This window comes from Melanerpes formicivorus, unplaced genomic scaffold, assembly GCF_026170545.1.
Source record: "Melanerpes formicivorus ecotype bairdi unplaced genomic scaffold, bMelFor1.0.p_v2 SCAF_16, whole genome shotgun sequence".
Taxonomy (NCBI): Eukaryota; Metazoa; Chordata; class Aves; order Piciformes; family Picidae; genus Melanerpes; species Melanerpes formicivorus.
Window position 1 is genome coordinate 4,284,262 of NW_027142368.1, and position 24,146 is coordinate 4,308,407.

A 24,146-nucleotide genomic window follows, 5' to 3' on the forward strand; every position below is an offset into this window, starting at 1 on the left:
GGGAAATTTTTACACACTTACATTTGCACATTCCAAACACACCAGAAAAATGTTCCCAAGGGCGGGTAGGCTGTGAAGGCTACAATGCTACTAAGTATAACCACTTTGCCTCTGACTACTGCTCATTTATAAGCTACAGTATGGACTACATATACATATAACTATACTTACCAAACTTGATTCAGATGGGGTTTTCTTGCAACAGAAAAGTTTAAGCTGACTGAGCCTACTAGGAGGGATGAGGCAACCCTCTGCAGTGGCTCAGAGCAAGGTGGATCGTATATTCTACACCGTGCTGATGACATGCTCATTGTATGACAAGAAAAGGGTTGGCCAGGGTTTACGGGACTTGTGATGTGTTCTATAGTCTGTGAAGTTTTCTGTTCTGGGTTTTTTGTACCTCTTCCCCAGCTTTGGGCTGGGGTTTGTCCCTTCGTTCTGGTTGGGCTGGCACGTGGTGGCAGTGGTTGCTGCTGCTTCCTCTGCTGTGCACTCTGGTACCTTTTCCCCTTACTTTTTAAAGTTTTCCCTTTGTGTTATCTGATATCCCTGCAACAGAGCAGCAACTTGTTCTTATCTCAACTGACATTTCAACTTTCCGGGATCCTTTCCTCCTTGCCCACCCAGAGTAGGTAAATGCCTCTGTTGTAACTGGACTGCCAGGTTTCAGTTGCCAGCTGAGTTAAAACCAGGATGAAAATGCATAAAAACGAAGTTATTTTTCTGGAAGGTCAATTCATATTACATTGCTCTCATTAAAACAATTTATTGGAAGTGGTTAAGGTTACTATGCTACATACAACTGAGACACAAACCAGGAACACTTACAACCAAGTGACAGACCAAGAACAGAAAAGCCAAAAAATTAGGTAAGACACTTCATTAAAAACATTTATGTAACTATTTTCCTGTCTCCTGGTACTTACATTAGTATTACCTATCCATGACATATCTTAGAACAAACTGGCATACTAATGCTAAGCATGAAGCATTGTATTAACACCTGTTTGACTTGATTCCAAAAACAGTTTTAACATTGGGAAGTTTCAGTGAAAATAAACAATTTCCCCCAATGTTTGTATCATAAAATTAAGACAGACTCCAGTATGCACCTAAAAATTACAGCACCACTGGTCCCCTTAAAAAAAACTTGCATTATCTAAAATATTAATCTGCCAGTCACAGTCACAAGGAAATGCTCACCAAGATTAAGGCAGAAGCTACGCTCTGCACTGCTCCAGTCCAGAGTCCAAATGACATTTGTATATCAGCAAATGAATAAAGACATTCAAAAGCTTCAGCAAGAGACTAAAAAGAGCTCAGTTTATTTCACAAAATTCTTGTACTTCCAAAAAGTGGTTCTTCCTGAATTAGTGCATTACTGAGATACCTTGGACACAAAACAATCCACAAGAGGAAAATGGAAGCCTCCCTGTTCTCATTTGTTTTCCATCAATCTTGCTTGAAATATAGATGAACTCAGAACTAAATTCTGCTTTTCTTCTTAAAGACAGGAAGCAAAAGTTTTTTTGATGCTCTTGGTTTAACACTCAATGCTATGTTTCCCTCAGAAAGACTTTTAACTAGGTTTCCTGGCATATCCTGTTCTTGCTTCCAGCTCCTTGCTTTATTTCCTAGTGAAGAAAGAAACATGATTACAAATGGGATACACTCATTCAATAAGCAAACAGAACTGGTTTAACTAGATTTCCTTTCAGAGCATGTCTAAGAATTTTTACACACATTTCTTGTCTCTATTGAAAGCCTAACTTCAATATGCAAAAAATGTAATCGCTCTCAGCTTAGTAATTGAGTGTGCTAATTGCCTAGGAAGTCCAATGCTTGGACCCTCAATTGGCAGAGACTACAAAAATGTAGAAATGTGAAGACTTATTACAGAACAGTATTGAAAAAGCGAGCATTGTTGTTAGAACAAGTTCTTCACCATGGGAGTGGTAAAACAGCTTGCCCAGGGAGGTAGTTGAGGTCCCATTCTTGGAGATATTCAAGGTCAGGCTCAAAAAAGTTCTAAGCAACCTGATCTAGTGGGGGATGTTCCTGCTCACTGCAGGGGGTTGGAGAGGGCAACCTTTGGAGGTCCCTTCTAACCCAAAACATTCTATGATGGTATTAGAGAAAGTTTTGTCTATTTTATCCAAAAGCATCTCTTCCTCTGAGGTTTGGTCATATTTCATTCTCCTACAATGTATTTTATATTCAAAAGTATACAACTTACATTCAGTTAAGCTGACGAGAGGATTTTATTTCTTGATAAGCCACATTTCACAAAGAAATTTGATAATAAAAAACCTCAAGTTTCTCAACAAGAACACAAACAAGGAAGATTTTAAGGGAAATTCTTAACTCCTGGGAAAATGTTTGCCCAGCAAGCTTGTAGTTACATTGAGTTTTGTTTAGATACCCTCTAGATGACTACTTAAATGTTCAGATATAGTTTTCTTTAGAGAATGAATAATTATATATACTATTCAAATGGATGGCTTGGTGTACTGACCACAGCAACACATGCTGTTAACTTGACAAAATTCCGAGAACCAGCCTGAATATTGGATCTCCTGTACAAACAGTTGCCAATACAGTGTCATACACTCAAATTGAGATGCTTACCTTCAACTTTGGGTACTCGCAAAGCTCTGTGGCTTAAGGAGAGCTCTTGTCGACCGCGTTTGGCAGGAATAACTTCTTGTGGGTTGCCTAAGCCACTGCTTGATGTAGAACTGGAAAAACAGCCAGAAAAGAGAGTTTGCTTTCAGAAAAGTTATTATGCTATATTACAGTACTTTAGGCCTTGCAATGTAGAAATACACACAATTGGATTATCCAGGATTGGTAGTGCATAACTGAATGCACAGAATAAACTGATTTATTTATTTATGATGCATACATATGGAGATTATTTTCCTGTTAAAAAATTCACTAGAATGTTTCAATGTGAAAGTGAAAACTAATGTTGCCACTTATGTTAAAAGGCAGGCCAATATGCCAGAGTTTTTTTGGAAACCACAGAAGGCAGCTGGATGGCCATTGCACACATAACACTAAGAAATGATCTTAACATGTCCAAAATCCTTGAAATGACCAAGCTATGTTCACAGAATAAATTACTTTTTTTTTGTTGGTATAGTAATCTTTCTACAGCCTCCACCATGGTTAGAGCAGGATGGTTTCACAGCAGACAATACCTTTTAGTTAAGCTGTAAGCAAGCTATTAGAGCCTCAAATTCACTAAGACAAACCCCTGTATTTTAAATCCTTTTACGTGACTGACTTAAAATACACAGTGAAAATTATGAACTTATCTCACCCTTTCACGCTTCCCGTGCCAACCTCCCCACTTCCACTCTAAGGCAGTCACATAAAAAAGCTAACTCTATTTATGTCTTAAGTTTCTCCAGTTTTCCCATTCCTGTAATGACACTGTTTTACTCCCACTTTATAGTCCCTTAACTTCCACTAGTTTTCTTAATGATTGTCTGCCTAAAGGAAAATAAATAGCAAGCAGTAAAGACTAAGACCTGCCTTGTGGCAGCCCTCAGATCTATTCACATACGCGTCTTGGAAGAGAGCTTAGGCAAATAAGAATGTATTGCTATCTAGTAAAAGCAACCTCTGCATTACAATTGACCTGTTTCTTATCCCTTGTCTTAGCAATGAGACTGTTTCAATTTACATTTCCAATGCAGAGAACACATGTAAGATCTGTATCTTCATTCCGCTGTTCGTAGAAGATGAATGACTGGAGTGAACTTCTTCAAAGCAGAGAAAGCATGGAAAAAGGGAGAAAAGAGATAGGAAAGGAGGTGCTATCTGAAAAGCAAGAGCACATTCCTTTCCTCCTTCACAAATAAGCTTTCATTGCTCTCTTCACCACCAAGTGCTAGACAGAGCTGTAAAGAATTTTGGTTTACAGATAGTCTGTAAGGCTGAAAAACATAGTGCCCCTGAAAAGGAGTAAAATTGTGTTTCCTCTATTGTGTTGCTCTAACTTGGAAAGTGGGAAATGAACACTTGAGAGACAGAATGAACAAGGTAAAAGACAAAAAAGGTAGGTAGTCTTTTGAGAAGAGCTAAACATACTTAAGTTTAGAAATCATTACAGAGCAATTACATAAAAGGTACTCCTAAAGTCTGCCTTATTTACCTCAAGATAAGATAAATCAGGCTCTGAAAGTTCCCATAACTCCCTAAAGAGAATCTAGAAAACTAGGTCAGTTTGAGAGAGCAGGTGATTTATTTTTCTAAACTCATAATCTACTCTTTGAAAAATTGAAAGTGTGGGATGTCTCTTCTCACCCTGGAGTAATTCTACCAAAACAATAATTAATCACAGGAGCATGAAATTGGATGTCTGTGGTCTTCTAGGAAGGTTTTCTATTTCAAAGATGCTAATAAACAAAAACAGTGCTTAAGTTTCTTCTGTGTCCTGTGATCTAGCTTTTGGAACTTGTTCCAGCAGACTTTATGAAACAGCAGTAACCAAATGGAAGCTCTTCTCAGAGCAGACCACAAGAATGAAGTCATAATAACTAAGACTGGAAATGAATTATCAGAGAAACAAAGGCACTGGTCACATAAATATTGTTAAGCACTTTCTCCACTTTCTATTTTGGTAGTTTCTAATGTGTTCCAGCAAAGGCATAGCGTTTTCAAACAAATTAGATTTTTAATTCATGATGGAATTTCTGTGTTCAGACTTGTGTGTCATCTTTCTATTTCAAGTGGATGGCAGATATGGAAGACTCGATATTAGTTTGCCCTCAACTTGCCAAGGAAGAAGAGGAAAAAGGTTTGTCAAAGACATTTGAGTCAGACCACGTCATAGGTGGGTTTAGATGACTTAAGAGATTTGAAATATAATCCTGAAACTGAAGTGAAAATGTAAGAAGTTAATACAAACTCATCTATATAGAAGAGGTAGTTCAACCTTACCTTGGAATCTTTCTTTTCCTCTCAGCAGCAGAAGTCATTGCCATATACGAAGGCTTCTCAAGTACTGAGGTAAGATTTTTGTTTAACGTAGAGAGACCAAGTCTGAAAACAGAGAATTATATCTTTGTCAAATCTGTTCTGGGTATAAATCAAGTGAAATTCTTTTAACTGTAAATAAACATATCTCAAGCTCAAAACAATATCAGAAATATTTCAGCAATATTACTTCAAGCAGCTGTGCCAGACTCCCTGCATACATGGCAGCTTTAGTAACGGCATCTCTCTTAGTGGCATTTTACAGCCAGGAGAAATAAGGCTTAGAGATAGTAACTTGCCTACAGCATCACAAACATTTCAAAAGTGCTGTGATAAGCTTTCAGCTTGATCTGTTGTCATTAACACACTACCAATTTCAAATCACAGCTGAATTGAATGCCAGGTAAAATTGAGGGTTTGAGCCTCAAAAAGTTGGGTTTGCAAATAAGATGGACATCAAAACTATAAACATGACTGAATTGTTAGGGTAATATTCCTTGTCTATATATAAATGGAAAATACCTCTGCAGAATGGTATTATTGGATGGCTGTGACTCCTTCAGAGATGAATCAGTAGATGTTCCAGCTGTTTCATCTGTCAGTTCATAGAGAATTACTGTCGAGTTCATGTCAGCTTCGTCATACTCTGAGCTTGTGTCACATGCAGGGTCTGTAATACTTGGCTTTTTCACTGGCCTATCCATATTCTGTGCTTCAACTTCCTGGAGGCCTGCAAGGTGTAAAGCCTTCTTCACCACAGTCTGTGTGCAGTAGCTTTGTTGCGGCTTTTTGCCCAAGTCTGGTGTGTAGACAATAGGGCGGACCTCCTTGGTAAGGGAATCCTCCAGATGGCGAAGGCTGGACAGCTTGGACGCAGCAGGACTCGGAGCTGTGACTGGAGAGTCCATTAGCTTCCGTCTAGTTCTTTTCTGTTGTGGTACCACACATTCTACTATTTGTTGTGTATTTTTATTTGTTTCTTGTGATGGTGTACCAGAAGTTGTATCTGTGCAGCACAGGAAGCAATGGTTAGCACATTTAGCATATAAGCCTCCTTCAATGAAGACATTTCTCTGATGGTAGAAGTAAGAAGCTTATTTATGAACCATATTCAATAAGTACTTCAGTAAGTACAACACCATGCTTCATTCATGTGCCTGCTCTCTAATCTTGGTTTCATGAGTACAACATCATTCTTCCACTTAAAAAGACCAATATTCCCTTCCCCAAAAATATTTTTCTAGTCCTCATAACCAAAAATTGAGGCCAAAACTTCCTCCAGAAGTTCCTTTAATATCTTATTTTCTTAAATATACAAGTAAAACATTATCCAAGGACTCAAATCTGGTGTTGGAAATAACTATCCATTAAACATCTCAGGACACATTTTAAAATATTAATTTATTAGGTTTTCCTCATGCCTCTATGCATCTGAAAGTGTGTGTTTCGGGAACATAATGGTTAGAAGTCTATTTGTCTGTTGCATTAGGACAGGGAGGTTCCAGTTTCAGAAAGTTTGCTTACTGTAAGACACTGAGGTTTTGCTAATGTCCTAAAGTTACTAGGAAGGAAGTCTGATGAAGAAGCATTTCAGTGAGTGCCAAGTTTTAGAAGCTTCTCCAGGCCTAAATACTGGAAGCATTTTCAAATGAACTGTAAATGTGGGCATTTAAACCATGAACTAAATAGGTAAAGAACATGAAAGTCTTGCCAACATCAATAATTTGTTGAATTGCACCATAATGAACAAGATTTCATACTGCAATACATTAATAAAGAGACAGTGGTAGCAAGTCTAAAGAGAACAAATAAGGTGTTATTAAACACACAGATCTATTTTTAAAATCTACTTGATTCTGGAATTAAACTCCTCATAAGCCAAAGTTAAAAACAAAACTAGCCTTTCTTGGCAGTTCAGCACTGGAAAGCATATAAAACATTCAAGTGGTGCCCCTTCTCGTAGCTTTTTGTGAAAGTATTAAATTGCTTCTAACACAGTAAACAAGAAAAGTAAACAAACACATTGCCAGCAACACCATATTTATCTGGGTTTCACTAAATAAACAACATGTGACAAAACCCCCAACCAACACTCCAATGCCAGGCTAGCTTGTCATTATGCACTACACACACTATATATATATATATCTCTATCTCCAAACAGTTATGATTTAATGCAAACAAGCACAGCAAGAAAAAAAACATTTAAACCCACAAAATCTCAAGATCTTTTCCAACCTGGTTAATTCTGCTCTAATAAAGGAATGTCAGTGTGTTTACTTCCATCTCAATAAGAAACCAAAACACTCCAGCTGGTTACTAATTTGTGCAGGTGATTTTAATAGCTTCTGTTAAACAAAATGGGCTCAGATAACAGCAGTTGCCCCCGAACCACTATGCCTATAGATTTCAGGTGAGTTGAAACAGTCATGCTATCAAAAGGGCTTCTCCTTAAAAAAACCCACTTTTTCCCCAGGAAGCTATTTTCAGTTACTCCCAAGGTTACTCAATATTATTAAACACATTGATATTTTGAGGCATACTTTGAATTGGGTTAGTTCTAATTGTTGTTTGGGACAAAATAATGGCCAAGACTTCTCCTGTTCTGGAATTAATGTTAATATATATACATAAGGGGATTATTTCTGGAAACTGTGCTAAATTAAGTCTACCAGGTTCTTCTGCTAAAGTGAAATCAAATATTAATGTATGCATTTCAATAAACATTTCTGGGCTACCAATGATTGATCCAATTCCAATACTAATTGTACATTTTCATTCTTTTAACAACTGACTCATGGAATTCCAAATTACAAATGAGGCTTAGGGAATGTGTTTCACTTATTCAATATTCATGTGACCCAATGGCATCACTGTGATAGTCAGTTTCACAAACAGCTGTGAACTGAAAAAGGCAAGAATCCAGACCATTCTTTCGAGTCCAGTGGCCAGATGTACTACTTAACACACTATGAGGGAACAATAAGACCTTAAGGCATCAAGGGCAGATTTATTTACTTTCATGGCAGTGAAAACAAAATGCTCATTAAGAGAAATCTTTCCTATGTACAAGACATGATTTTCCTGATTTAAATGACTCCTTCACTGTTTACACAACTCCTCCTCACTTTTTCCTGCCATGCAGAACAAGAAGTTGACTTTCAGACATTTGTGACAAGGAATAATGGATGCATTTTCTTTTTTTTTTGTTTGGTTCCTGTAAATCAATTCCATTCTCTCAATGGTAATGTACAGTAAGGCTTCTGGAAATGGGATGCCTGAAACCATGCCAGGAACTTTCCCATTCACAGAAATACTTGCAAATACCAGTCAGAGCTCTCCACCCGTCAGTCCTTACTCTGAATACTGTGTGACTCCACATTAAACACACACTTGAGAACAGGGGGCTGAACACCTTTTTAAATGAACTTACATTGTTTTCATAGCTTGTGCTTCAGCTGATACAAAGTGTTGAGTTGTTCATGAGTTTGCACAAGCATAATGTAATGTATTTGCTTACAAAAGCTAGTGGAAAATCAGCATTTCCTCTACAAAACAACAGCTCTTAAGTTAAAATTAAGGTCAGAATAAATATTAGGGGTGGACATTTAAAGAGAAAAGTGTATCTTGAGGAAACTATTGTTTTAAAAAATATCTTCCTTATTAACATACAGTAGAAATTATGGTTAAGACATGTCAGGTAAATCCCCTCTTAAGCCTTCATAATGAAGAAGAGCAGAAATTCTGAAAAATGTGTTTTGGATCATATTTTAAGTAACAGGAATCAAACTATCAAGGAAAAAGCAGTATTGTAAGAAGTGTAATGTGAGGTCCCTCAGTGGGATAAAATACTGTTATGTATGTATTTCAAAGATATTTTCCCTTGAAAAAATTGAAATACAAAGATAATTCAAGTATTTCATTGCAGATGAACAGAGTAGAATTAACCAGGTTGGAAAAGACCTTTGAGATCATCAAGTCCAACCTATCATCCAACACTGTCTAACCAACTAAACCATAGCACCAAGCACCCCAACCAGTCTCATTCTTCAACACCTCCAATGATGGCAACTCCACCACCTCCCTGGGCAGCCCATTCCAATGGCCAATCACTCTTTCTATGAAGAACTTCTTCCTAACATCCAGCTTAAACCTCCCCTGGCACAGCTTGAGACTGTGTTCTCTTGTTCTGTTGGTGGTTGCCTGGGAGAAGAGACCAACTCCTACCTGGTTACAACCTCCCCTCAAGTAGTTGTAGAGAGCAATAAGGTCTCCCCTGAACCTCCTCTTCTCCAGGTTAAACAACCCCAGCTCCCTCAGCCTCTCCTCATAGGGCTTGTGCTCCAAACCCCTCCCCAGCTTTGTTGCCCTTCTCTGGACATGTTCCAGCAACTCAATATCTTCCCTGAACTGAGGGGCCCAGAACTGGACAGAGGACTAAAATACCTTCCAATTGAATTTTAAAAATGCTGAAGTGGTGGAGGAAGGGAAACCTTATCCATCAACTGCAACCAGAAATTCAAGATGCTCTGCTCATTACTAAACACTCATGGAATCACTGGATGCAGCATGGTATGCATGCACTGCCAAACTACTCCTAGATAAGCTACTCGTCATGAATAGCTGTGTTAATAAGGTGCTGTCTAAACAACCCAGGAGAGTTTTCCCTAATCTGGAAAAAAAAAATGATTGAACTGCTTCAGCCTTCTGGGGACAGTGCTTAAGAGTCATTCATGTGACTTATGACTTAAGGAATTTTAGTGTTTGCAGATGGATTTTCTCAAAAAAAAGTGGCCTTCCAGTCTCTGAAGGGGGCCTACAAGAAGGCTGGGGAGAGACTTCTCAGGATATCAGGGAGTGATAGGATTAGGGGGAATGGGATGAAGCTGGAGGTGGGGAGATTCAGACTGGATGTGAGGAGGAGGTTCTTCACCATGAAAGTGGTGAAACCCTGGAATGGGTTGTCCAGGGAGGTGGTTGGGCCACTGTCCCTGGAGATGTTTAAGACCAAGCTGGATGAGGCTCTGGCCAGCCTGATCTAGTGTGAGGTGTCCCTGCCCGTGGCAGGGGAGTTGGAACTGGATGATCCTTGTGGTCCCTTCCAACCCTGACTGATACTATGACACTATGTGTTAACAGAGGTTCAAAAGCAATGCATCACATTTGTTACCAGCAGACCTAGTATGCACTTCCTGTATGAAGGCTTACATTTCACGAAAGAAACATTACACTGCCAACAGTTCATCTACACTCTTCCCCACATTATTTAGGAATGGAATCTGAGACAGTAACACAAGGTGACATGTTTATATTAAATGGGAGATTACAAAAAAACCCACATTACTGCTCCCAACTTATAGCATGAAAACTAAGAATCAAATCACAAGGCATGAAGCACACTGCTCCTTCCTGCTGCCACGCTGGAGTTGTGCAATTAAACTGCATGTAAACCAAATGTGGGTGGGGATTTTTATATAAGGAATAATGATCACTGTGTAGCACGTGGCTAGTGTTTTGGTTTTCTTTTTGTTTTGGCCCAAAACATTACTTCTTTCCCAACATCTGGAACAAATTATAAATAATAAAGCATCCATGTGGCAAAGGTGTGAGGGGATCTGCATAAACCTTCCTTTGCATTTGTTCCCAAAGTTCTTAGGTCAGCTCTTGCTAACGTTTGCAAGCATACTTCTATTGAGATGACTTTATGGAGAAGGAATTGGATTCTTGAATAATTTATTTCATCTTTAAAGGAAAAAAAATAATTACTACATCCTTCCTATTTCTGATAAGGATGTTGCCCTTCATTTTCCCATGCTAATGTATTTTTCCTGAGTTATAGTTGTTTAGGGTTTTTTTAATAGTTTACTACATGTTTTGCACAAGAGAGATGGATCTCCATAACAGTATCAGCTAAGATTCAATGTATTTTAAGTGTGAGTTCAACCCAATAACACAAGAGCTACCTCACAGCACTTCTTGTGTGCTCCACAGAAAAATAAATGAAGCACTGGTAAGCAGATAACTTTTGTCCTCCCTTCCTCCCAAGATCTATGGAGATGACACTGTCAGTACCAGTAGTAATTCAAGTCCAGTGGTTTAATTTCACTTTTTCTGAACAGAACTGCTACTGTCCAATTTTAATTATAAAACTTTTAAGATATCAGTAAATAACTTAACACCTAATTAATAATTTTTAGAACTGTATCAGGGTAGAGCCTAGAAGAGTCTGAGGGGACCTTGGAGCTGCCTTTTGATACTTGAAGAGATCCTATAGGAAGGCTGGAGAGGGACTTATAAAATGATCTCAAGCAACAGGGGAAGGGTAAAAGGTTTGAAGCTGAGTAGGTTAGTACTGAAGAACATCTTTCTAAAATCCAGTCTAAGAGTGGTGAGACTCTGGGTACATTGTGGATGCCTCCTCTATGGGGCTGTTCAAGGCCATGTTAGATGAGGCTTTAAGCAGCTGAATCTAGTTGAGAGGTGTCCCTGACCATGGTGGAAAAGTCCGAGTTGATGATCTCTAAGGTCCTTTCCAACCTAAGCCATTCTATGATTTGAACTTTTTCCTGTATTTAAAGACATCTCCTAATTCAATTCCAACTCAGTTTGAAATTCAATTGTCTAATATCAAGATCTCAGTACTTCAGTGCCTAGCAGCAATATGTTTTATTCTTTACTATTATCGATGTTTAGAATTTTTTGTATAGCAATAGCTACCTACAGAACATTAAGTCTTACACTAATCAGCTGCTTTTTTCCTCCATACTGCTTAAGAAAGCTTACTCTATGTTAGCTTAAGAACTTAAGCTGATAATGAGAGAAGATTCTTTGTGAATATTAAAATCTTCAGCAATTTATAAAAGCAATTTGGTAATAAAAATTGTCAACATATTTATACAACTGAAAAAAAACACAAGTGGAAAGGCCACACAAGATGAAGAGCATAAAAACCTGAGAAGTGTCTCATTAGAAACCATAACCTTTAGAGGAAAGGTGACAGAATTTGGAGAAATGTGGTTCCCACTGTATTTTGTCCTGCATCTAATAAGAAGGGGGGAAACAGTGAAAGTAACAGCTCTTATTTCCTTTCACAAAGAAGAGCAAGCAAACAACTAAAAATGTCACAAAACCTGAAGCATGGCTTCATTGTTGTCTTGCATGTACACTTAGGAGGAAAGCTGAGAGACCTGGGGCTTTTTGGTCTAGAGTGGAGAGGATCTAATAAATGTCAATAAGCATGAGGACTGGGTATCAGGACAGCCCTTCACTTGCACCTTGTGATAGGACAAGGGGCAATGGATGCAAGCTACAGCACAGGAAGTTCCACCTCAACAGGAGGAAGAGGTACTTTACTGTAAGGGTCTCAGCACTGGAACAGGCTGCCCAGAGAGATTGTGGATTCTCTTTCTCTGGAGACTTTCAAGACCTGTCTGGATGCATTCCTGTGCTACCTAAGCCAGATTATATGGTCCTGTTCTGACAGGGGGTTGGACTCCAAGATCTCCAGAGGTCCCTTCCAACCCCTAATATCCTGTAATCCTGTACACAATACCACTCCAGGTGAAAGATTCATTGCACATGTATCTTGAATTCTTACATCACCAGTGACTTGGCAATTGATGAAGCAAGGTTATTTCCTATATCCAGTTGAGAATGGTATATAACCTATACGAAGTAGGTCTAAGGCTCAGTTTTACATTTGCCATCAGTGTTTACAGAAGTGTGCATCCACTACACTCACAGGTGGCATACAACTTTTGCTGGAGAGAATTAAAAGCATTTCCAACAGTGAACAAATATACTCACAGCAGGGGGTGCTTTGTCTGATCACAAGTTGTGGGAATGCAAACATAGCTGACAATTTTAGGTCACCATTCTGATTTTGTTCCTGTTCTTCAGTCTGGTCAGCCCAAACTACTGATTTTGGTCTTTGAATCAGCTGCTCAACCTCCCTATATTCAGTCTCAGTTACATCATTTGTCAGCCCAGCTTCTTTCAAAGTCAGGTACTGCTTGCGAAGAACTGGAAGCAGAGTATTTAGTACCCTGTAAAAGAAGAAGCAAGACAAACATGACTAAATAACTGATCTGATCTTCACTGTCACTATTAGCCCTTCTTTACTCCTCCCTCTAGCCCTGATGAGAAATTTACTTAATCTGCAGAGAAGATCATGACACTGAGAGGAAATAGTCAGGACTGTCCCTGCTCAGGGCAGGGAAATCAAAACCAGATGATCTTTAAGGTCCCAACCGAACCCATTGTATGATTCTTCTCTTTTGCAAAAACCTTGTCTTATACTCTAATCAAGTATAGTTCTTCCATCAGGGTCTAAGTTCTTCACTCATTCAAAAGCCACAGAAATACAGTCAGTGTATTTTTATTAAATTCTGACTTTATGAAATTAAGTGTCAGATAAATTAAGAAGACTATAAAGCAAGTCATGCGGTTTAAACTAAGCATATCTTAATTGACTATGTATAGAACCTTACTAGAAACCTAGTCCATACAAATTTACACTCTAGGATCTTCAAATAAAGAATTGACTACATCAAGACTTACCTATAGCTGCAAACCAAAGTAACAAGTTTTGAAATTCTACCCAAACACAGGAATTCATTACCTTGGGAGTCAGTTGCAAGACTGAGCAGATTCCCAATTACTTACCACTCCTTATGTCACACTCTAAAAGTTAGTCTCCAACATTTTCTGGAGACTGATAACAGAAAGAGAACTGAGGCTTACCTGACAATTCACCTTTTTTTTTCCCCCCTCCAGTCCGACTAGCTACATGAGAGCTTAACAGCAACAATTTTTGATATGGATAAATGAGTGTCTACAGTGCAAGAAACTGACAGAACACAAACGGATACAAAGTCAATACTGCTGTTAAAGACACAAGACACCATGACCTACTGAACAATTTGTAAGTAGTATGAAAAGAAGCTAATGAGATAGAAATAAGAAGTATTAGCAGTTTCTGCTAAAGTGGATAAAGAACAACATTTATGAAGTGATTATTACTTTATGCAAGAAAACACATTCTAACCTTGACAACATTTGGGAAAAAATCTTGCTTCTGTTTCAACTAAAGCTAAATGTTTTACATGTGTCCTATGGAATTACCAGTGTCAGAAGAGATGCTTTATGCTTGCTGTGAAACCATACTTACTTTTCAGTCTGCTTATAATGTTGGTCTTGAAGGGACGCCAGAGAGAAAGTGTGCTCCAACTGGGCTTTCAGATCCTTAACTTCTAGGTTTAAATGGCAACACTGCAGATCTTTAGAGAGTTCCTGGGGAAATTAGAAAGAAAAAAGCAAACAAAATTAGGCAAACTATAATAAGAAACTAAAATTTAAAGTAAAATTCCTCCAATAATGAAATGTAAAGATGGAGTGGATATATATTACTGTAAGGAAGTAGAATTGTTTGATTTTCAATTGCATACATAAATACTGCTTTCTAGAATCCTTTGACTAGTAGTGGGTGTGCTGCAACTAGCATTAAGAATTCAAAAGGCACATATGTATACTTATCTATGCATGCCTATAAATATTTGCCTATTTTACTACGCACTTGCTCCCTATCTGAGTTTCAGTGACATTATCTGGGACAAGTCTTTGTCATATTAAATCGTCCCCCTGAGACGCCACTGTCCTGTTTGACACGTCTTAAAGCTGATGTAAAGAGTCAGCACATTTTAGTCACCCCAATAAACACACAGGTATTGAACTTTGTGACTTGCATTATGGAAAATATCACTCATGACACTTAATCTAGAGGCTGAGGGAGCTGGGGTTGCTTAGCCTGGAGAAGAGGAGGCTCAGAAGAGATCTTCTTGCTGTCTACAACTACCCGAAGGGAGGCTGTAGCCAGGTGAGGGTTGGTCTCTTCTCCTAGGCAACCAGCAACAGAACAAGAGGACACAGTCTCAAGCTGTGTCAGGGGAAGTTTAGTATGGATTTTAGGAGTAAGTTCTCCATAGAAAGAGAGACTAACCATTGGAATGGGCTACCCAGGGAGGTGGTGGAGTCACCAGCACTGGAGATGTTTAAGAATAGACTGGATGAGGCACTTGGTGCCATGGTTTAGTTGATTAGATGGTGTTGGGTGATAGGTTGGACTCAATCTCAAAGGTCTTTTCCAACCTGGTTAATTCTATTCTAATTGGTGTCTGAAACTAAAAGACAGGGAGGAACAAACCCTCAACTTTCTCCTCCTTGTTCCTGCCTAGACCTTCATCCCTTCCCTTCTGCCAGCTCTGGTGCTTCTGAAGCTGCTGACTGACTACTTGCTAAAACATGCAGACAATTTAACACAAATTTCCATTACTTTGCCCCTTCCCACTCCTCCTCTATCATCCTCCAAAGAAAGAGATGGGTATTTTGCCAGGCTAAGTATTAGGTTGTCACACAGTTCAATGAGCATTAGGAGCAAAGGCAAGACTAGAAGTACATGGCTGGGAACAACATCAATACCAGCAGCCATCCGAACTGCTCAGCCGTAGTATAGAATAGAATTAACCAGGTTGGAAGACACCTTTGATATCAGAGTCCAAACTATCATATTTGCTTCCCATCTAGCACATGTGGTTGCATGTGATAACACATTTTCATTGTTTATGCAATGAAGTGCTTATAGGACAGAGGAAGTGAATATGGCTAACACTAGAACTTGAAACCAGAAAGCCTAGCAGAAGTCATGAGTAGAATCAAAATGATGGGTAGGGAGGAAGAGAAAAACCCCAACAAAACTAACATACACAAATCAAATTTCAACTGCAGTCAGATGTTTCCTACAGTGCACAGAATTCACCTTTGAAGTAAAAAGGCATTTTACCTTTGGAATACTCCCATCTTGACTCAGAAGGCGCATTTCATTTTCAACACGATGCAGCCAGTTGGTATTTTCCTCAAAGTGTTGGACATGCTCTTCTTTCTTCTTCTGCATGTGTATGTGGTGGGTTCTAAGCATGGCAAGTCTTTGATCCCGCTTGCAAGTGGCCTAAAAAAGGGACCACGTAAGGGGTAAACTTTCAGATTAGATTCACAAACATCTATCTATAAAAAAATATAAGTAGTACTCTTCCATACTTTTATATTCAGCTGGCCATAAGTTGCAAACATGCTGTATTTTTCATTGGTTTAATGAAAGTGAAGTAGCACATTCTCCTTTTTAGGCATTACAGAACTGTATCTACACAGCTTCAATTATTTGTTTTTTTCCTTACTGGAAGCCCTTACAACAGAGCCTATAGTCATCTGACTGCTCCTTTAAAGAGCAATACACTGGAGTTGATCAGTTTTTGCTCTAGGCTATAGTTGGACGTGGCACTTGAAGCCAGGGTTTAGTAGTCATGTGGTCTTGGATGACAGGTTGAACTTGATGATCTTTGAGGTCTTTTCCAACCTTATTGATTCTATGATTATCTTAAGTTGGAGAGATTGGAAAAACTACATGTGTACATACAAACACAGCCTAAGAGTTTCTAGTAATTCAAATGTGAGCAGTCACTTTGGTAATCAAATGATTGGGTCATTGTGCCCCTGTACACAGCACTGATTAGGCCACAGCTTAAGTACTGGGCTCCTCAATTTAAGAAGGGTATTGAGACTCTTGAACATGTCCAGAGAAGGACAACAAGGCTGGGGAGAGGCCTCGAGTACAAGCCCTACAAGGTGAGGCTGAAGAAGCTGGGATTGTTTAGCCTGGAGAAGAGAAGGCTCAGGGGAGACCTTCTTGCTCCCTACAACTACCTGAAGGGAGGTTGTAGCCATGTGGGGGTTGGTCTCTTCTCCCAGGCAACCAGCACCAGAACAAGAGGACAACCTCAAGCTGCACCAGGGGAGGTTTAAGCTGGATGTTAGGAAGAAGTTCTTCACAGAAAGAGAGATTGGCCATTGGAATGTGCTGCCCAGGGAGGTGGTGGAGTCACCATCATTGGAGGTGTCCAAGAGGGGATTGGACGTGGCACTTGGTGCCACGGTCTAGCAGTCATGAGGTCTTGGGTGACAGGTTGGACTTTGATCTTTGAGGTCATTACCAACCTTGTTGATTCTATGATTCCTAATTTAAACCCTATTTGTTTCAAATTAGTTGAAAAGGACATATAGGCACTTACAGGATAGTGACTCTGGATCCTTAATAAATCATATCTGTAAGTTAAGTATGGGCAAACCCAACCTTCAAGTGCAGCACTGCTAATACTCAAAATAAGTTAAAAATCAGCTCAAACTTTTGCAAGGTGTATATGAATGTGTAACTCCTCACTATGAGTACAGATGCAGCTATGCTCCATTGTAAGCAGCACTTAAAAATATGGCAGAGACAGAAATATTACTGTGGAGTTTCTATGGCATACAAGAGAATTCTAGAACACATTAGTCACTTGAAATATCTTCATTAATGACAAGCAAAAACAAGTGATATTTTCACTGACATTTATCTAAGGACCGAATTTCATGTGAATCACTGGGGAAAAAAAAATAGTCATATGGTGAACTCATTTCCAGCCAAGTACAGTTACTGTGACTAAGCAAAATCAGCCTCACCCTCAACTTCACACACAAAACATATATTCCTTTAAGATTACTTCTATCAGAAAAATTAAGATAATATATAACCATGCTTACTTATTAGTACTTGGATTCTTCTAGAAAGACACAAGCATTTAATACTGTACAACAATTGTTCATGCTTGGCCCCTAAATTAAATTGCCTTGAATTTTGAGAGAAGAATATAACTATTTCAGGTCATATGACTCTGGTCCTTAGGCAGCCATTGTCCTGATGACAACTGAAAACACTAATGATAAGAATCTGTCTTGTTCAGCACATGGTTCAAGCTTTTCCTCATGAAAAGAGGGATTAATCAGCTTGATAACAGCTCCAATGGTTGTACCATACAGATGTCAACATGCGTTGGACTGAGACAAGAGCACCATGAATCTAAATCTAGTTAGGTCTTCATTATGACAGTCAAGTCCACACAAGCACAAGTTGAAATGTTTTCAGAATTCAGCATCACTAAGCACATCAATTTTATGTGCAATGGGGAAAAAACCAGCATGCCTGGCATTACTACTCCATTTTCTCTATTAGTAACAGTAAAGGTTATTTCAGGGATAATCAGCATGTCCCATTTTAATCAAACATTTCAGCAGAATTCATACCAAAGCAAAGAGGTCATACTTTGCATCACATCACAGAAAACCCACCTTTTCTACTCTCTCTTCAGAGCATAACAGCTGAACTTGCTCGTGACACTGTTTCTGGTAATGTGTCTTCAGTTTGTTTTCTTTCAGTTTCATTTCTAACCTGAGGTATTCTTTCCTAAGTTCCTCACGGTTTGCAAACACATTTTTAAGGATTTCTTTGTATCTGTTAGAACCAAAATGTAAGAAGAAACAATTGATTACTGACTGAAGAATTTATGGCCATCTGCTTCACAAAAACTACTTTGGATTCCAAGTTAAATATATAAATAACTACCTTAAAAAAATATAAAGAAAGCAAAGTCTGTAACAGATGAGCACTAAGCAAAGGGTCAGAACATAAAAGTAAAGACTTCATATACTCAGGCTGAAAATGAGAAGTGACATTTTGAAGGGATCCTACAAGAAGGCTAGAGAGGGACTGTTTCCAAAGGCCTACAGTTAGATAGGATGAAGGGCAATGGCTTGAATTTACAGGAGAGGCAATTTAGATTGGATGTTAGGAACAAATCCTTTAGCATGAGAGTAGTAGAACACTGCATCAGGCTGCCCAGGGAGGTTGAGGCCCCATCCCTGGAGATATTCAAGGTGAGGCTCCACAGGACTCTGGGCAGCCTGCTCGAGCGGAGGATGTCTCTGCTCACCCCGGAGGAACTACACTTGATGACCTTTGGAGGTCCCTTCCAACCCAAGCCATTCTATCATGCCATGATTCTATGAAAAGGTCTTCTGAAATTCAGTGTCATCTGGAACTCCTTTGCACAAGTCTTACTTCTACCTCCAAAAGACACTACTATGTGTGTTCTCTTACTTATACCAACTTAAATAGCTCAGATGACTGTTGCCATATACACAAGGTCTCCTTCAAAAAACTGAATAAAACCAGCATGAAACATCCACTTTATTTCTGAGATCCAGAGGGAATAGGTCAGGCTTGCATGTGTCTATAGATAATCCAGAACATTAATATCCAAACATTCTGACCAATGAATCTTGGCAAACTTGTTCAGCATTTTGAGAACACATTTTGAAGACCTTGCCCATGACCAATTCTTGACACACATAGAATGAAATAAAGTGCAGGCCACAGGAAACTAAATGAAAGCCAGAGTGCAAGAATATGCAGGAAAGCTGTTGGAAATATGAACATGGCTCAAGAAACCTACACTTCATTTGAAAATTGTCTTTTAATAACCTGAATGAGAAGTTAATTGATGTTCTTGGAATATGAGTAAAACCCTCCAATGAAGACTGTTCTGTAGATAGTTCTGATTGCTATTGTAAGGCAACTTTTTCCCCTTTAAGTGTATTACATTTCTTCATTACATAATACTCAAATATATTTAACACTACATTTTGTTACATTTGTAGCCTTATTTCAAGTACACAGCATTTGTTTTGCTTCAAATCCACCACCACCAAGCTGTCCTGAACAGAACTGGTAAATTCCACAAAGACACATTAGTCAAGTAAAGCAACATTAGAAATGAGGAACCCAATATTGAGAAGAGGAAGTTTCTTCCAAAAACCATTTCTACAGGTTAGGCAAACTGGAGTTTTGAAGTAAGAGGGTAATAAGATTATTTACCTGTCTATTTCCACTTGCTTGTTTGAAAGTGCTGCAGCATTACAACTTTCAGGAAGGCTTGCTTGCTTTTCTTCATATTGTCTCAGTTTCTCTTTCAACATTAGGATCTAAAACAAAACAAGACACCTTCTGGTTGGAATATGGACCTATAATTGTGTTTATGTCTTGAAAAGCTTTACAAATAGCAGGTGGTGACATTCTTCTTACAAGACAAAACATTTTTCTTATCTCAGAAAGACTATGGGAGAATTAAAACAATATTGCCTTAAAGGTTCAAGTCCATGAACTTTTTTTTGCATGTTCAAGCTTTCAAACTTTTTAACAAAAGGTTTGTTTTTTTACATACCTCTTTCTTTTGTTCATTGCAAATTTTGGCATAAGCCACAATATGACTGTCCAAACTAACAACATTGCTCTTCAGCTGTTAAAGAAAAGAAACAAGTTGAAAATCCTGACATGCACAGCAAAACACAACTCTCAGCATCTGCAGTCATCTGTCATGTACCCAAAGCTATTTCATTTTCCTCAACAGAGCAATACAAATAATCACATCAGCACATGCAAGCACATTTTGCATTTATTCAGGCTAATTTTACTATTTAATGTGTCTTGTGCATTTTTTCTTATAGCAAGTATTTTTAAGTATGCAACAAATTAGAACTGCAGTCACCCCATATTACACTGAAGAAATCAAGAGCCACAATCCAGAGGATTATGAAAACCCCAGAGTAACAGCAAACAGAAGACAACACACCACAAAAGCTTTTTCATTTGTCAGTATAATCTCAATGATCATCTTGGCTCTAGCTGAATTATACCTGTTACAAACCTGGACTGACTTTGAAAGACTGCTCAGCCATTTCTTTACTATGCTTTACAGTTCTGAGAAAGTAATAGCAAGATACTGAAACTGTCTATGACTTTCTTAACTTGATGGTCCCAAAACAAACTCTTTCAAGCTGGCAGCATGAGCCCATTAATGAAGCTATGTTGCTTTTAGGCTAGAACTAGTATCTGCTACATCTATCACTCAGATGAAGAGATAAGCATAAGAAAGGAGTAATTTTGAGACTAAAGCGAAGAAAATTATAATCCTCTAAAGAAGCAAGACTCCTTCTTTTAAATGCTACATTATTACACTTGGACAAAACAGCAATAAACACCAGCATACTCACAGAAGACTTAATGTCCTTTGCTCGATTTGCATACTTCAGGGTATTGTAGGTGTCATCGTAGAACATGGAAGATGGACTAACAGCAGCTATCATTATTGTCCGGCAGTTCCCTCCCAGAGAGTCTTTCAACAATCGAGTGAGTTTGCTGTTTCGATACGGAATGTGCTGCTGCTTGCTCTAGAAACAGCATTTTAATGGATGAGTCAACTGCACTTAAAATATTTACCTATCTGAAAGCCTGCTTAGATAGTAGGCTGAACATGAGCCAGCAGTGTGCTCAGGTGGCCAAGAAGGCCAATGACATCTTGGCCTGTATCAGGAACAGTGTGGCCAGCTGGAGCAGGGAAGTCATTGTGCCCCTGTACTCAGCACTGGTGAGGCCACACCTTGAGACCTGTGTCCAGTTCTGGACCATTCAGTTTAGGAAAGATGTTGAGCTGCTGGAATGTGTCCAGAGAAAGGCAACATAGCTGGGGAGGGGTTTGGAGCACAAGCCCTGTGAGAAGAGGCTAGCTGAGGGAGCTATGGTTGCTTAGCCTGGAAAAGAGGAGGTTCAGAGGAGACCTTATTGCTGTCTACAACTACCTGAAGGGAGGTTGTAGCCAGGTGGGGATTGGCCTCTTCTCCCAGGCACCCAGCACCAGAACAAGAGGACAAGTCTCAAGCTGTGCCAGGGGAGGTTTAGGCTAGATGTTAGGAAGAAGTTCTTCATAGAAAGAGTAATTGGCCATTGGAATGTGCTGCCCAGGGAGGTGGTGGAGTCGCCATCACTGGAGGTGTTTAGGAGGTGCAGTGCTTGGTACCATGGTTTAGTTGATTAGATGGTGTTGGGCGACAGGGTGGACCGAAGGATCTCAAAGGTCTCTTCCAACCTGGTTAATTCTATTCTCTTCTATTCAACAATGTTACAAACCAAGAAACCGCTCTGGAACTTTTCCTTGACATCAGTGTGCAGATTTTCAAGTGGTTTTAGTTCCAATTGATTTAAACCTCATAATGAACGTATCAGCCAGGTTATTTACTGACACCTAAATATGTAACATGTGGACAGCTAAGGGAAAAGCTGGACGGCTTTTTCAGTTCACAGAATAATCAAGGCTGCGAAGGACCTCTCAAGATACAGCTAGTCCAATCCCTCTGCTCAAAGCATGGTCAGAGTAAGCTGCCAAGGACTAAACCCATCTGGGTTTTCAGCATCTCCAAGGATGGAGATTCCACTACCTTTCCAAGCAACCCAAAGCCTAATTTTTTTTTTTTTCAATTGCATCTATGGAATCTTCATGTTAATGCTACAGTTAGGTCACCCAGAATCCAAATCCCACACCAAATCAGTCATTGTAAAGAATCTTACTCATTCATGGCACAAATTCTGCCTCCCACTTCAACATAATGGTAAGAATGTGAGGCATCAGGAAGATAAATGAAAGCCTTGCTCATTTTCCCCAGGAAAAATGGCTAGCTGACCAGAAGGACAAAAAGGGTATAATTGCAGGCAATGGACTTACTTTGATAAAGCCTTATGAACTTCTGTAATCCTCCCACACAACTGTTACCAATCCTTCCCTTTGAGCTGGTGAGCCAGATCAGGAGATATGTGAGCATGGGGTGAGGGTGTGGTGGGAGGCGTGTGTGTATAATGAAGAGCACAAAGCCCCAAATTCAGATAGATGTTTCTTCTTATAAAAGCTGCCTCTTCCTCTAACATTGAAAGACAAACCTCTGGAAAAATGTTTTTCCTTATAAGGCTATATGCAGGCTTCTTCACATATACTTGATTTTGAAGAAGGTGGCTAATAAAAAGCAGGTGCATTCGTTTTTTACACTATCCTTTGGTAGCCACACGTTATTTTTGAGCACTTTTTTTCCATTGGGACTGTCCTTCAGCTATCAGAGAGAGGATGGTGGAGACATAAGTAAACTTAAAAGGAAGATGATGTGAGAAGCATCAGAGTAATTGCCATTTCTCAGTGAGAGCTGACCATTTAAAGCAAGTTTTCAGAGCGCTAGAAGGTGAAGCCCGCACGGAGAAGCGGCACGTACCTTTGGATTTGCCAAAGCATTAATGACATTTCCGAGAGCTAGGAGGGAGCGGTTGATGTTTGTTCCTTCCCTAAAACGAGCCCCCTTGGCATTTGTTGCACTGGCACGTTCAGATCCTGCCAGGTCAATGAGAGACATCTTGGCGATGCGAACATTCTGAGTAATGCTAGCTGTTTTATCTTGCTGCCTCAGATAAATCTACAACAACAAAAAATAGAAGAGAACAATTAAAGTAATCACTAACCAGTCTGTTGTTGCTCTAGCCTCAATTTCACAGTATAACTACTTTTAGGAATTCTTATTGGGATCCTTCTGAGAATCCCAGTTAAATCTCTGTCTATACCTAACACTCAACAGGTAGTTTGGCCGAATGGAAAAGAACAAATCCATTTGTGACACCTCAAACTCACCTGTTCCAGGTGTTAGTAGAGAAAAAGCAGAAGAGTGATTGCACTAGTTTTGGCTGTTGTGGAGACAATTTTCTGCACAGCAGCCCACATGGTGCTTTCAGATTTGAGAGTGCCAATAAACCAGTTTAGCTTTTGCTGAACAGCTGTTGTGCAGTGTCCAGGTAGTGAGTAAGAGTTTGCAAGGGGACAGCTGGGACATCTGACCACAGGTGACTAAGTCTGTCCCAAGCAGCCATTACTTGAGGATTGGTCAGGCATCAGACTGCTGGTAGCAAGTGATTGCTTGCTCTGCAGTCCCTTAGGTGAGCCACAACATATTTCTCACTTTTGCCCTTTTGTTTCCCTCCTTCACCCTGCTGCAGAGGGCTGAGCAAGCAACTAGGCAAACTTAGCAACTTTGCCTCACAACAGTGGCAAAGACTGGTGAGCTTCAAATGAATTTCATAGCTAAAGTATCTCTTAATTCTTCTGCACTCAAGATGTGTACCATGCCATTGCATTTCAAACTGAAAAATGGAGCCTTTACAGAGGAGTACCTTTGCCAGTGGCCATAAAGGGGTAAATCTTGAAAAAGGCTAAACTTTCAGTAATTTAGGCTTCACTGGCATCAATAAGGGAAACCAATATTCATTTTCTGCTGTGAAAGCAAGCTACTCCACAGCCTTTTGGAAAGCTGAGACACCTGCAACCACTTGTTCACCTTCATCCCTTTTTTCCTGAAAATTTCCCAATATA

At 39.3% G+C, this 24,146-nt stretch overlaps 1 protein-coding gene across 2 annotated transcripts in view; it reads right to left on the minus strand.

Annotated features, from left to right (window-relative positions):
* Positions 1–756: 756 nt before the first annotated feature.
* The window catches only part of KIF18A (kinesin family member 18A), a 29,493-nt gene continuing 6,103 nt past the window's right edge, over positions 757–24,146 (minus strand). For both annotated transcript variants that reach the window (XM_068147837.1, XM_068147836.1), the window contains 12 exons: positions 23,002–23,199; positions 20,962–21,138; positions 20,133–20,207; positions 19,787–19,893; positions 18,202–18,364; positions 15,824–15,988; positions 14,156–14,277; positions 12,793–13,031; positions 5,509–5,992; positions 4,951–5,052; positions 2,629–2,738; positions 757–1,634 (listed from right to left, as the gene is read on the minus strand). In XM_068147837.1, coding sequence (XP_068003938.1) covers positions 1,486–1,634; positions 2,629–2,738; positions 4,951–5,052; positions 5,509–5,992; positions 12,793–13,031; positions 14,156–14,277; positions 15,824–15,988; positions 18,202–18,364; positions 19,787–19,893; positions 20,133–20,207; positions 20,962–21,138; positions 23,002–23,199 — 2,091 coding nt within the window. In that variant the 3' untranslated portion in view covers positions 757–1,485. The remainder of the gene's footprint in view (positions 1,635–2,628; positions 2,739–4,950; positions 5,053–5,508; positions 5,993–12,792; positions 13,032–14,155; positions 14,278–15,823; positions 15,989–18,201; positions 18,365–19,786; positions 19,894–20,132; positions 20,208–20,961; positions 21,139–23,001; positions 23,200–24,146) is intronic.